Below are 14,939 nucleotides of genomic sequence, written 5' to 3' on the forward strand. Positions count from 1 at the left end.
AGAGGAAAGAAAGAGTGAAACTAAATTTCAACCAAATGAACAACAACACTGCAAATATACAGTAGGCTAATATCTGTACTGGGATAATTAATTATACTAAATTACTGTGGGTTACAGAAGGAGATACTATAACATCTAGATTTAACACTCAATGGACAAGATTGGTACAAACTCGCTTACACATGTGCAATTGTAGCTTCCAATCGTCCTTGATGAACAACAGATTAACAGACATTTTAAATTAATAAATGTAAGTACATACTGGATTGATCTTCCTCGTCCTCATCGTAGTCATCCTTGTACAGAACTGGACCATCGTCATCAGAGTCACTCACATCATCTTCCTGTCTCACAAGCTCTGGAATGATGACAACTGATGAGACTAGTGGTGGATAATCTTGTTTCATGGGCCTGTGCTCCTCTTCCTCCTCTTCGTCCTCTGTGGTTTCCTCATCTGAGGGGCTGGGTGATCAGGTTATATGAAACAGATTTGATGTTTAATAAAAGACTCTGCTGGTTCCTGTGGGAAACATTATACTCCACAGAGAATTAAAATAAAGACAACTCAAGAATATTGAGCAAAAGCATGTATTTCCATCATTTTGTTTTTATTCCAAGAATATTGATCATTAACTGTGATTAGAACTGCAGGCAACTTCAGGAAGACATCAACAGACTCTCAGTTTGGGCACAAAGAGATGGGGGCGGGGAGAGCGCAGATGAAATTCAGTGCAGATAAATGAGAACATCCAACTTGCAATGTAGAATAATACGGATACTAAACCAAATAGTGAAATCTTACAAAGAAAACTTGGAGGAATTTTATAGGCTGGATATGAGGAAAAGACTGTTAATGCAGGAAGATCTACCATAGTTCATAAAACAATCAGTTGTGTGTTGAGAATTTTTTTTAATGTAGTCAGTTATGACAGTCGAGATCAATCTGTCTGAAAGCAGGAATGGAAGCTGATTCAATAGTAACTTTGAAATACAGATTAGCTAAATACAAAGCAGAATTTACAGGCCTATCAGGAAAACACAGGAAAGGAAGATGAATTGTAGAGCACTTTCACTGGTACAATAGGCCAAATACTTTTTTAGAAACCCAAACTTTATGAGTTTAAGATGGAACAGTGAGTTGATAAAACTGTTAGCTTTTATAAACAGGAGTTATGAAGTTCACAGTAAAGATGAATGTTAAATCTACAATGTTTTGATTGAGCTGCAATTAGGATAGTGCATCCTACTTTAGTATGGAGTGAGAAGCAGCTCACTGAGATGAAAACAGATGGGAAAACTGAGACTTTCAATAAAACAAGAGATCAAGACAAGATCTGATGAAAGATATTGAAAATTGTGATTGATAAGATCATTGGGGAGACCACTTTCGGTCAACAATGAGCTAGTAACTGAAGGACGTAACTTTGAAACTGTCCCCTCAGATGAAGAGATTGCGAGACTTAAAAATTATAGAAGACTGTTCAGGAATTCCCTGCCAGAACAAGAAAGGGAGCAGAATTGATTATACTGAATTGTATATACAATAAATTGTATTTTAATATTTTATGGGAAGGCACAGGGAAATGTGGCTAAATTGAAGGGTCTAAGATCTAGAGCTGATGCTGACAGAATGGGTTAATTGACTTCCTTCTATGTTGATAAGTTGCCTCAATTCAAAGTTGCAGTATAAAAATGTTTGTAGCTCAACATCCAAGCTCTGTTTCTTCACCCACAGATACCAAGTATTTCCAGCACTTGTTGCTTTTATTTGTAGTTTATGCTTATTTGGGTAGACAAATTTTAGTCAGAGTAGGTTCTACAGAATGTGGAACAACTCTAGGGCTCTGAGCTTGTGAGCATTTAAGAAAAATTCTTTCATGGGATGTAGGCATTGCTGGCAAAAGTATCTTTCCCTAGCTGCCCTCAAATGGAGTGGCTTCTTAGGTCATTTAAGGGTATTTAAGAGTCAATTACCTATTACGTGATCAACTACTGCGAATCTGGAGTCATATATAGGTCAGACCAGATATCCTTCTCTAAAGGACATGAATAAATTAGCTGGGCTTTTAACAAGAATGACAGTCTCATGTCACCATTATAGAGGCTAGCTTCATATTCCAGGTATATAAACAATTTGAATTTTACTAGTTACTGTGGTGAGATTTGAACCGGAGTTACTAGCAAGAGGCTCTGGATTACTCCCCAGTGACATTACCAGTCATCTGTAAAAATTAGTTCATATTTCTGTCCTAAGTATTCAATAGCGACTCCTGCTGGAAAATGGACAAGAGTGACTTCTGAAAGCTTACAAGCCAGGAGAATCAGCATGATCTGGTAACCACACCGTAGCATGAATTAATAGCTCCACATGAAGCTAGAGAAGGGAAAAACGTGGAATCCGAAAGGGTTCTCTATGAATACCTCAGGGTAGATAGAGGAATTTCAAGTAATCAGTTCATTTTTTTGTGTTGTGCAAGTTTGGACTCGTAAAGGTGCAGCAAATGATGAAAAGCATAAATTGAGCAATCCATAGTTCAAGGAGGGGACAATTACCCAAGGTTCCCACACCAAATGCCATTAAGCACACCCTGCTGGAGATGGAAAAACAGGTGAGGAAAGACTCAATAAGGTACTAGAGGACTGCTAATATTATTTAAAAAAAAAAGAGGGACAGACCAGGAAGTTAAGGTCAACCAGTCTAACCTCAGTGATGGAGAAAGTTAAGAGAAAACATTCTGAGGGACTGAACATTTCTATACGTGGGAAGACATGGATTTGTTAAAGAAGAGTCATGTTTCACAAATTTGATTTTTATTTTGAAGAGTTTGCCAGGAGTGTTGAAATGATGTGATCTACATAGACATTAGCAAGATTTTTAATAGAAGGAGAGAAGTTGAGGACTGCAGATGCTGGAGAGTCAAAGTTGAAAAGCGTGCCGCTGGAAAAGCACAGGTCAGGCAGCATCCAGAAGCAGGAGAATCGATGTTTCATTCCTGGTGAAGGGGTCATGCCCAAAATGTCAACTCTCTGTGCTTTTCCAGAGTCACACTTTTCGAATTTTAATAGCTGTAGTTGACCTTCTTCTTATCGGAAGGATGTTGTGAAACTTGCAAGAGTTCAAAAAGATTGACAAGGATGTTGCTAGGTTTGGAGGATTTGAGCTACAGGGAGAGACTGAATAGGCCCTGGACCATCGGAGGCTGAGGGGTATGGATAGGATTAATAGACAGTCTTTTCCCTGGGGTGGCGGAGTCTAGAACTAGAGGGCATAGGTTTAGAGTGAGGGGGAAAGACATAAAAGGGATCCAAGGGGCAACTTTTTCACACAGAGGGTCACGCATGTATGTAATGAGCTGCCAGAAGTAGTGGTGGAGGCTGGTACAATGACAATGTTAAAAGGTATCTGGATGGGTACATGAATAGGAAGGGTTTAGAGGGATATGGGCCAAGTGCTGGCAAATGATCTAGATTAGGTTAGGATATCTGGTCGGTATGGACGAGTTGGACCAAAGGTTCTGTTTCCTGCTGTACATGTCTATGGCTCTAAGTAAGCAGGTGCCCATGTGATCCAAACCAAAGTGATACACTGGATTCAAAATGGCTCAGAGGCAGGAAGTAAAGGGTAGTAGTGGAAGGATTTATGACTAGAAGTCAGTTTCCAATGGAGTTCCACAAGGCCCAGTGCTGGGGTTCTTATCGTTTGTGATGTACATGAATGATAATTATAGGAAACATGATCAAGTAGTTCATGGACGACAGCATAATTGGTGGGGTGATAACTAGGGTGAGAAGGATAGCCATAAACAGGAGGATAGCAACAGACTGGTCGGGTGGGCACAGTAGAGTCAAATTGAAATCAACTTGGAAACGTAGGAGGGCTAACAATCTAAGGGATTATACAATGACGACAGGACCCTGGTAAGTACTGAAACCCAGAGGGAACTTGGTGTGCATATGCACAAATCTTTGAAGGGCAGGTGGATAAGATAGTTAAGAAACTATATGAGATTCTTGCTTTTACTAGCTGAGGCATGGAATACAAGAGCAAGAAAACGATACTCGTGTTCCACAGGTCATGCTGATTCTCCTGGTTTGTAAGCTTTCAGAAGTCACTCTTGCCCATTTTCCAGCAGGAGTCACTATTGAATACTTTGGACTGAAATACTGGTTAGACCACAAAGAGTGCTGCATGCAATGATCACCACAGTATAAGGAGGAATGAGACTGTTTTAGAGAAGATGCAGAGGATATGTACCAGGATATTGCCTGAGCTGGAGGGCTTGAGCTACAAAGAGAGACTGGACAGGTTGGGATTGATTTACTTGGTCTAATGAAGTTTGATAGATGATCCTACTGAGGTGCAGAAGATTATGAAGGGCATTATTAGGGTGGATAGGAAAGCATTTTTCCATTAGTAGAGGGGTCAGTAACCAGGGATAGAGTTAAGATAGGAAATGGAAGGCCAACAGAACTTGAGAAGAAATATTTTCACAGAGGGAGGTGAGATTTTGAAACTCACTGCCTGAAAGGGTGTTTTGAGTCAGAAACGATCATAATGTAGAAAGCAGTTCTTCAGATATCCACTCACTTTGCCATACCCTTCAGGGCTGTGGGATAAAAGCTGGAAAATGGGATTAGTGTAGTCGGCTCTTCGTTGACCAGCACAAATATAATGGGCTGAATGGTCATCTTCTGTGCTATAAATGACTGAGAATCTGACAAAGCTGACAGGTCTCTCATCCTCTGGGTCATATAGCCTCTATCTCTCAACAGCTAAAGGAATGTTTTTAAATCCAACTTTTCGAATACATGATAATATCTCCTGGGCAGAAGTAGGGACACTACCACTTGTAACACCTGAAAATATTTTTAAATCAACCTGTTTGGACACGTCATGGTGCACCTCTGTGTCACATGGACCAACAGGACCAGAGATAGGGATACTATCACTGCAAGGTCACAAAAAAAAGTGTAATTTGGATAGGGGTACCTTGAGAGTGAATGTGAACTTGGCAATAATACACAAAGAGATAATACCCTCTGGGATGGGAGAGTGAAAACAGAATTTCAGAAGCAAAAGTCACAAAAGTCATGAATACGAATTTTAAAGGAACATAAATACACAGGGTCTAACATATAATGGTTTGCATGTCAGCACGAATTAGAACACTCAATTTTTTTTCAAAGGACCATCCATGCTGGTCAAAGATGAGAACTGAATTAATACATTACAAGGAATTCTGACACAAACTCCATGTTTTCCCACAAATCTTAACCTATCTTTTGTGTCTAAGATGCTCACAGAACTTAAGCACAAACACAGACATTGTTTCTGCTCATCATGTAGCATGGATTTAGGAGTGTACACAAGAACTCTTCACCTACACAGGTCTTCTATAACTAAGTGAAATTCTCACCTCTGCTATATTGCACTTGCTCTCACCTCAAGTAAGGTCTAGCCAGGTATTTGTGATGCACCATTAAACTTGATTGGATTTTCCACCACTTTCTATATTCTGATCAACTCTGGTCAGTTTACAAATATAACCCCCCTCCCACAATTCAAACCACTAAAACAATTAATTGTGTTAATTAGAACACACAAACTAAGAATGAAGGTACACCAGTGCTCACAGAAATTTAGGTACAAGTTCATTGAAAGGACAATTACATACAATGTATAGCACAGAAACAGGCCATTGAGTTCAACTGGTCCAGAGTGGTGTTTATGATCATTAGCCTCAACTAACATTCAATATAAATTTCTAATCTATTCTCCCCAAAGTTTAATCATCCAACATTAACAAGCACTTACCTCTAAATACATAAAACCGAAACAATGGTCATGTGAAATAACACATGCACTCACCATTTTAATTTCTCTAAGGTGACTTGCAAAGCCCGGTTCTTATTAGCATCATCAAAGGCAGTCTCAAAAAGCAAGGACTTTGCTGTATGTGAACCATCAGCTGCAGTGACAACTGGTCGAGGGCTACACAATGCTTGCTGGATCATTATGTGCAAAGGAACTTGAGATTGGCGAGTCGGAAGGAGCTCGGGACAATCATCAGATGAAGGGTGAGGCTGCTGATCAGGTTCTTTATCGTGTTGTACGCTGCCATGACAGAATGTCAATACAGGAGGACTAGCTTTGATTGGAACTCTTGGTGGGAGGGACTGACGAGGAGCAGGTTCTGGAGCAGAAGGTGGGCGCGAAGGCAATGCTGGCGATGATGTAGGTGCATGTGTTGATGTCGATACTTGCATTGGCAGCTGCAGTCTCTCCTTGTTCTCACTCACATTCTGGGTAGTGTTGTTTGGCTCAGTCACAGGTGGATTGAAGCTTATCCTCCTGTGGGATCCTGGTGGTGAATGCTTACCTGGCACAACCAAGCCAGGGGTCATGATATGACTAAGTTCCGCTGAAACAGAATTTTGCAAATTGAGTCAGCGTTCCAAAACTTGCCTGTTTTAAGAATTGTACCACTATTCATTGCTTAGTAACTAACTTCATCTGATAAGGGCATTGTGAGACCTTGTCTGTCAAACAAACAGCAAGGCAACAGCTTTATGGTGGTTGGCTGGACAGAACAAAAAATCCTATAGCAGGCAGCTTTGGTCAATATATGAAAATATTAAATATGACATAATGACCTAATGACCTGAGCACAAACCATGCTCAGTACAAGGCTGAACATTCCTTTCTTACATGTTTCACATTTAAGACTCTGCCTTAGAAGAACACAGGTTAAGTTTCAACTAGCCACACCATCATGCCTTAAGCTTTTACATTAACATAAGATATATATTTATAGACAAAAGATTTATGACATCAGAAGGGCAACAAGTTAGTATTGCTGCATCAAGATTTTCAGGCGTGAGTAATGCTGCTATATATGGACACAGCAACAGGGAAATGTTACTGGACAATTTCAAAAGCACTTGTTACAGTATTAGCCTTCCTGTGTGCAGGCATTGAAATAACCATTGTGGTGAGTGCCAGCTAGACAATCCACTGAATCTATTCCACTGTTAAATTTGATTATGGCAGATCTATATCTCAACTCCATTCACCTGCCTTTTCCATATGCCTAGATATTGTTACCTGGCCAAAAAAGACTTGTTAATCTCAGCTTTGAAGATTTTAATTTATCACAAACCATTCACAAGCTTTTAGGGAAGCGACTTCCAGATCTTAGTTATTAGTTGTATGGAAAGGGAGGTTTTGCTTCTAGATAGCCAGGGTCCAACAGTAAGGTCAAGTCCTCTTGTGCTGAACTCTCACCCAAGAAAATTGTCCTTGAATGCACCCCATCAAGTTCCTTAATTGTTATAAACAACGCGATCAGATCACTGTTAGACCTGCAGTCATGCACCTTGTTCTTAAAAGTAAACTCTTTAAGTCCCTGTATTATTCAGATGAATGTGTGCAGTATGTAGATTGCAACAATGCCATTTGGCTTTGAACACTTTGGCTGTGAAGTCCCTTTCCCATGTCAATATACATTACTTGTATTCAGTGCGCAAATTAACTCCAGATGGGAACTGTACATTGACAACCTTTGAACTCTAAAACTCAAACATCACTTCCTCAATTATGACTCCAATCCTCTTGGAAAAAGCCAATATCAATTAAGCTTTTCTGATTACTCTTTGCACCTTTGAGTTAGTTTTTAAGTAATTTACGTGTATAGACCCAAATCCATTAGGTTCTCCACAGTTTGTTTCTCATCATTGAAATAAAATTCAAATTTTGACTCCTTCAGATACAAAATCTTAACTTTTATGTTATAAACTTTGACTTCCTCATACTGAACTCCATTTGCTACAGAAATGTGGTAAGTACACTAATCTACAATTGCAGCGTATTTCAAAATTCTACCTGTAGGTTATTTTGCAAAACATGGAGGAGTGCTTTGCAGACACTTACCAAACAGGGGATTGCTATTCCGGTTGGGTTTTGGAGGTGGAATTGGAGGTTGTTTGGCAGGAGCCGTGGTAGTGGTGGTTGTGCTGGTAGTATTTGTAGTTGTGGCAAAAGAGTCAGTGGTATTGGTGGAACAAGAAGTGGAGAAACAGGAAATAATGGAAGAGACGTCCTTGGCAGCAGTCATGTTGGCTCCAGAATCTTTTACTTGCCCCTCGCCTGCCTCCAGAGCAGGAGCTGACAGCGGTCGTTTCGGAGGAAGTAAAGCCTGTTTCTGATCACGCATGGGCTCCATTTCTGACAATGGACGTCTGTCTGCAGCCTCTACTGAGATACATTGAAAAGAAATGTGCATCAACTAGAGGAAGCACAAAATTGGGAATGATGAGCACAACAAACATCTAGACACTGATAATGGACAAGAAATGTAGAACCTTCACTAAAAAACAGAGATAAACAGTTTTGAAGCATGTGTGGTGTGGTAGTCTCTTTTTAATTTTCAGAATGACTATACTGAAGAAAAGAAAGTAAGTTACTAAAGACTTTCACTTAGGTGATGACACCCCTTTACAAACTATTATTAACCAGGCAGTAGAAAATAGTATCACTGAAATTTAAACAACATTTCACTGCACTATATCCTTGGTTAGAATAAAATGGAATTCTATTTTTCATTCCTCACCCTTGATCTTGCGATAATACTACGTCCCCTTTTTTGTAAATTCCATCAGTCCGATAACCCTGCAGGACCTCTTCATTCTTCTGCATATTTTAGTTTAATCTTGATTTTCCCTACTTCAAACTGATGTGATTGCCTTTACACATGTCCTATGATAGGGGAGTTGGTGAATGGAGGGTTATAATGTGAAGTATTTACAATTTTCTACGAAGTGTAGCCCCCACTCCCTCAAGATTCCTGTACAATTGTAGTATCTTGACAAAATCAAAGAGTAGCATTAGGTGCACCGAGACATTTCAATTGGGAATATCATGTTGGATGGGCATTGAGAGGAATGCAGGAACTCCACAAGCCTGCTCATTTACTTGAACATCAGCTTCTATAGTTTGGTAACTTAAGCAAATTTGGGAAATTAACGAGTTACACAGTGCTACAGAGCAACTCGGTCAAGCAAATTAATTTTTGCACTGACTTTTAGAACCCTACTTGGAATATAAGGGAGCAGACACATATGTAATGTTTATTTTTAGTTTAATGGTCTTAATTCCTTGAGTTACCAGTTACACTCTGTACACCATCATTAATGTAATGGAGGACAACCAAGTAAAGCTCAATATCTTGCAAATTTAACTAAGTTAAAAGAGAATCAAATCATAGGTACACCAGCATAAGGTACACAGAAAGGCCAGTGAAATAAGACCAGATAGCTCCAGCCCAAAAAGCTAGAACAATCTGACACACAAGTTAAATGGTCTGCCCTTCAGCAGGAAATTTGCTTTTACTGATTCAGTGAAACCTTCAAAATAAAGATCAAAAAGACAAGGATAATCAATTACATTTGCCATTCTATTGTACCAAGCTGCATTGATGCTGTTTGAACATGTGACAATGTGAAATTCACAAAATTTCAAACATTTACTTCTACTTCCACAAATATGAAACTTGAAAAAAATCTGTCTGGTGAGCTCTGCAGTAACAGAGGGGTTTTCTAGGCTTTTCCTTAGTATGTTTAAAAACAGTTCATTTTCATAATCACTGCACAATAACACCATTTATACAGCAAAAGTGAGGCACGCTCTCTGTTTTGGTAAGCTTTCCTCATCATATAAAATAATGAACAGGGATGTTTTAATTACCAGATTAAAAGCCGTTTAGATCTGGGAAAACAAAGGTTTTCTATCTTAGTCAAAATAGCAATGCATTATCGTTGGTTTGATTTATTACCTTTAGTTCTTTGCTGTTCCTCCGTGGAACTCTTCATTCTCTCCTCACTTTCTTGCGGTGGTTTTGAAAAGCTTGACTTTTTTTCACCTCTGGGGGCTGGTTGAGCCTCTGTTGAGGTAGATAACTCACCCACAGGAACCGTGTGCCCATTCTTTAGTGTATTGTTCTGGGCAGGTTTGCTGTTAACTTCTCCATCTGCGGAATGGAAGAAATAGAAGCTGGGTAAGTCTTTGATAGAATAGTAGATTAGAAGAAACTGATTCCACCTACAGGAAAGCCTGTAAGCAGGGAATTCATTTAAGATACCTGGCAAAAGTACCAAAGCAAACATGAGCAGAAATTTTCTTCATGCAGTGAATTATGACCTGAAATACGCCATCAGAAAATGGTGGGGGAAACTAATTTGACACTGGATACATACTGAAGGTGAAATTTGCAGGACTGTGGACAAAGTGCACTCAGCTGCACAAAGGGGAGTCACAAGCAATACTGAGCTGAATGGCCTTCTGCTGAACTGTGTTCTATGATTCTGTAAAGAATGTGAATGAGCCAAGCATGAGGCTTGGACACAAAGGTCTGGCACCCAATCTGCTCTTGCAAAGTTTAGTGCTGTTACTGTTCACAAAATAGAATGACAAAAATCCTTCGGTAAAAATCTTCTCTCATTAATTAGAGACACAGTTAATAATTTATGCCCATCAGCTGCTTTCTACGCTTTACCACTTGCAATCTCTCTTTCCTTCTCTAATCTATTTGGGTCCATCACTATCTGTTTGGTTGCATCAGCTGCATCAGTGCTCAGTCCCACTGCCTTCTGTAAATACCTGCTAAGTATTGGATTTTCAAAAGTTTAAGAACATTTAATTAAAAAAAGTTCCAAAGCCCGATCAACAATTACTCCGAAATCTTTTCCCAATACTTTCCACATCCAAAAAGTTGGGGTTAATAAATTATTCTTCTGATCTGAGGGGGCTCATGTTACAAACAGAATATGAACAGAACCAAGATCCTCTTGCGAGAACTGCCACTCAGTACAACTGGAGATTCAGCCTGCAATACATCACTGGTGTACACAGTTCCCACCCTATAGCCTTGGTACCATCATTCATTTAAGGTTGTCAACTTCAGTTTAACATATTCCTGGCTATAACTATATGACTATCCTGCTTCTAACTGCCATAGCTCCATGCTCCCACCACTGATTGTCAAAAACATTTATCTGTACCTGGCCTCATCCACCCACAGTCATGCAGGAAGAAAGAAGATACAAATTATCCTGTGATGACCATTGACTTGCTGGTCAAACAGCCTTCTCCCAAGTTGAAAACTTATGCAGCTAATAAACAATTATGTTCAAAGCTAATAGCAAAAACCTGATTTTATTTTTAATGCATCCTATGATTTTAATTTACTCCAGAGTTACTGAAAACAGTTGACATAAAATTAATCTTTAATGCCTGGAGACTGCAATATATTTCTTCAAGGTTGGCAGTTTTACTTGCATCAGAAAGTAACACACTAAACTAACAGGAAGTTGCAAGTTGATGTTAATTATCCTTATCAGCAATTGAACATGTTGGAAATAAACAAAATGCAGTTGGATTTTATGTGCGATGATGTGTTAAAGGTGGTGGTATCTATCACTTCAGTTTATGTTTCAGAATATTCATTATCTGACAAGTCTCCTCTTCTACCACCAGCTCCAAAACATCTACAGCTGGTCACCACAAATTAATTTTGCAACGGATTACATTCCCCATTTGCAATTATCTAGCTTCTTCTAAATAAAACAAAAATATACTTTCCTAAAAGTAAAAAGAAATGATCAGATTTTTCAGCATTGAATGCCACAAGCCCATCTTGGCTGCAATGGTAGTGAAAACGTTATTCACTGTGCTCCAAATTTTATGCTTTTTTTGGGCATTTCTTTAATTTTCAAACATTTAACATTTCCCTTCCAAAAATCTATTATGGGTTCTACTCCTACCTCTATTTCTGATTGGACAAACCTCCTGATAAGAATCTTGTGTGAACAAATTTCTCTTAAAACTGTTCATTACTTTGAAGCTTCCATGTTTTACGCTTTTTAGTAACTGGATCTCTCGACGAGCGAAAAACTCATTTAAAAGCTTCCATTATTCTGACTAGTCAATTTTGTGCATATACCAGTTTCAAATAGAACTCCCCTTCCCATCTCCATCTACCAAAATTTTCCTAATTCATTTTGCAGCAGCTCACTGGTCAATCTAGAAGGAAGTGAGCAGCAGGTATGTAGAAGCACCGTCACTTCCTGCACATCATCTTGGTATCGGACAACTGTTGTTGTTCAATTTTCTTGGTCAAAATCCTGTGATTCTTACCCAAGAGTCCTGGGAGAGCATCAATACTACACAGAATACAGAAGTTCAAGAGGTTGCTGGACCAACCCTTTCTCAGGGCAACTAGACATTTGGCAATAAATTCTGGAGTCATAGATATCCCAGAAATGAATACTAAAACAAAAGTATGGAGAGCTTTTGAACCCAGACAAATTTGCGAGCATATTAAGAATGAGCAATTTTTATTGTTAGCTATTTTTGAGAATTTGTTTTGCCATTGGCAGTGGAAGCTGCTGGCACTAAACCAATCAGATTATTTAAAAATGTAAAACTAAAGTTCAGCAGAATCAGGTATGTTGCTGAACAGGATTGGAACCAGATCTTGTATGCACAGAAGAGAAAAATCTAAGCTGTTGGATACAGAGTCTACTTGTATGTGGTTATAAAATTGTACAGCACAAGTGGTTGTGATTTGACTCATTATGCCTGTGCCAGCTCTTAAAGAACTGTCCAATAAGTCCTTGTTTTTTTTAAAACTGCATTCTGCAATTTTTTCCTTTTAAAGTACACATACAAATAATTTCGTGATCAAAGTTATTTTTGAAACTTCTTCCAGTAATGTGTCAAACAATGCATTCCAGGTCTTATAATCCACTGCATTAAAAAAATTCTCAACTCCCCTCTGGCTCATTTACCTGATTACCAAGCACCTGTCATTGCAAACAGTTTATCTTCTTTTCTCTATCAAATAACTTCACACTGGTTTACTTTCTGCTTACCCCAAAACAGTTAAGTATAACAAGCAATTTGCCAAAATGCAAAAAGTCAAACAATAAAACTTACTTTCCTCAAACGGAACATTGAGAACATGTATGAGGATCGCTGAATGTAAAGATTTAGTTTCTTCAAATTTCTATGTGATAATCTTTTCTCTGATGAAAGGAGGTGACTGTTCCCTGGTGTGGATATAACGTCTTTAATGCCATAAAACATCCCATGGTGCATTATCAAATAAAAATTGACGGTGAATCAATTTAAGGAAAAATTAAAGCAGATTAGTAGAAGCTTGGTCAAAGAGGTAGATTTCAAGCAGTGCCTTAAAGGAGGAAAGCAAGAAAGGGAAAAAAAGATGCAAAGATATTCAACATCTTGAGGACCAGCCAACTGACAGCATTACCATCAAGGAAGGAGTGATTTAAGTTGGGGAAGCTCAAGACATCAGAATTAGAGGAAGCTTGTTGGGCTAGAGGAGGCCACAGAGATAAGGTGGGGTGAGGTCAACGAGTGATGAGGTAACAATGATGAGAATTTTGAAATTGAGATGTTGCTTAACCAGGAGTCAACCTGTCAAGCAGAGTGGTAGTGGTGAACAGGACATGGTGCAAGTTAAGAGAAAAGCAGCAGAGCTTTGGAATGACCTCAAGATCAGAGAATAAAAAACAAGAGGCCAGCCAGAAGAACAATTTGGAGTAGTCATGTTAAGTGTTAACAAAAGCACAAATAAAGTTTTCAGCAGATAAGCTAAGATAGGTGTTGAATGTGGAAATAAGATAACCTCAGTGGTGTTGCAGGTGCGTCTGGAAGTTTACCTTAAGATCAAACATCACACCAGGCGATGAACAGTCCGGTTTGACAGATTCAACAGGGAAAGGGATGTCATTCAGATTCCTGTTTCAACACTCAACCCCTTTTCCACAGGTCTAATGTTATTGTGCTCTTGTATACTGCAATAGCAGACATGAAATCTTAGGTAGGTTTGTACCTCAGACTCTAACATGCCTATGACCATTGTACATGCCACCTTTGCAATCACCTGACTTGCCGGATCTGATAAGTGATGGGATTTCGGAGAGGGTCAGATACTTAAGAGACTAAATAAAGCACTATGCACAGTAAATTCTGATCAGTTCAGGAGGTGGACAGCTATTTTAAAAACTGATGTATTAGTGGAGATAACTTGCAGCAGAGTTTCTTAGGCAATCAACTGATTGAAGAAGATTGTTATCTTTGAGCAGATCATGGACTTGCTCTCAGCATATACACTTGCCTTATAGATTTTATAAATATTCAGTGTTGCCCAAAAGTTGGTTCATGACCCAGAGATTGAAGCATTCATATTGACAGAAAGAAAATCTCAAATTTGACGTCCAACTTCACAGAACTATATTGAATTGTTTGAAACAGTTTCTGCTGGTGTTAATGCTTCATAATAGCCTCCTCCCATTTTAGTTCATCCATCTATATCTGCATAGTCTTTTCTCCCTCAAACTAATCTGGCTTGCTCTAAAATGCATCTATGCCACACGTCACAATTATTTTACATGGTAAACCTTCAAGCTACTTGTCAGATAAAGTAATTTTGTGGAATATGTACCGGATTTGTTCATGATCAGTTTATGACCAAGAGAGTCAGATTCTCCCAAAAGTTAGAAATAACTTTATGTTGGCCCTGTTGAATATCTTCACAAATTTTAAAGACCTACTTGGTAATTAATACCTTTGATTGGCACTTTCCTTTTTAACAGAAAAGTGGCGATCAATGCAAAATGAAGATGGAACCAAAGTTTAAAATATTGAAGTCAGATATTTTACAAAGCATCATCCTAAATGCTATAAGACTGGGCTCAGATCACAGGATCTTATGGAACTGAAGGGTGCTATTCAGTTTAACAGACCAAGTGATGAGTCTTTGAAACAAGTGTTCAATTTCAGCCCTTACTCCAGTTTTTCCAATAACCCTATGATAATCCTTTTCAAGCCGATACCAAATGTCTTTTAACAATATCTCAAG

General features: G+C 38.8%; 1 protein-coding gene across 6 annotated transcripts in view; it reads right to left on the reverse strand.

Moving 5' to 3' along the window:
- The window catches only part of LOC122563623 (phosphatase and actin regulator 4), a 182,795-nt gene that overhangs the window by 11,004 nt on the left and 156,852 nt on the right, over nt 1–14,939 (reverse strand). For 5 of the 6 annotated variants that reach the window (XM_043717591.2, XM_043717592.2, XM_043717590.2 and 2 more), the window contains 4 exons: nt 9,831–10,025; nt 7,931–8,254; nt 5,870–6,422; nt 263–462 (listed from right to left, as the gene is read on the reverse strand). In XM_043717591.2, coding sequence (XP_043573526.1) covers nt 263–462; nt 5,870–6,422; nt 7,931–8,254; nt 9,831–10,025 — 1,272 coding nt within the window. The remainder of the gene's footprint in view (nt 1–262; nt 463–5,869; nt 6,423–7,930; nt 8,255–9,830; nt 10,026–14,939) is intronic. The other variant, XM_043717589.2, reaches the window with a different exon arrangement.

The sequence above is a fragment of the Chiloscyllium plagiosum genome, unplaced genomic scaffold (assembly GCF_037043375.1).
Source record: "Chiloscyllium plagiosum isolate Xiang-an unplaced genomic scaffold, Cpla_swu_hap1 HiC_scaffold_30, whole genome shotgun sequence".
In the NCBI taxonomy this organism is placed as follows: domain Eukaryota; kingdom Metazoa; phylum Chordata; class Chondrichthyes; order Orectolobiformes; family Hemiscylliidae; genus Chiloscyllium; species Chiloscyllium plagiosum.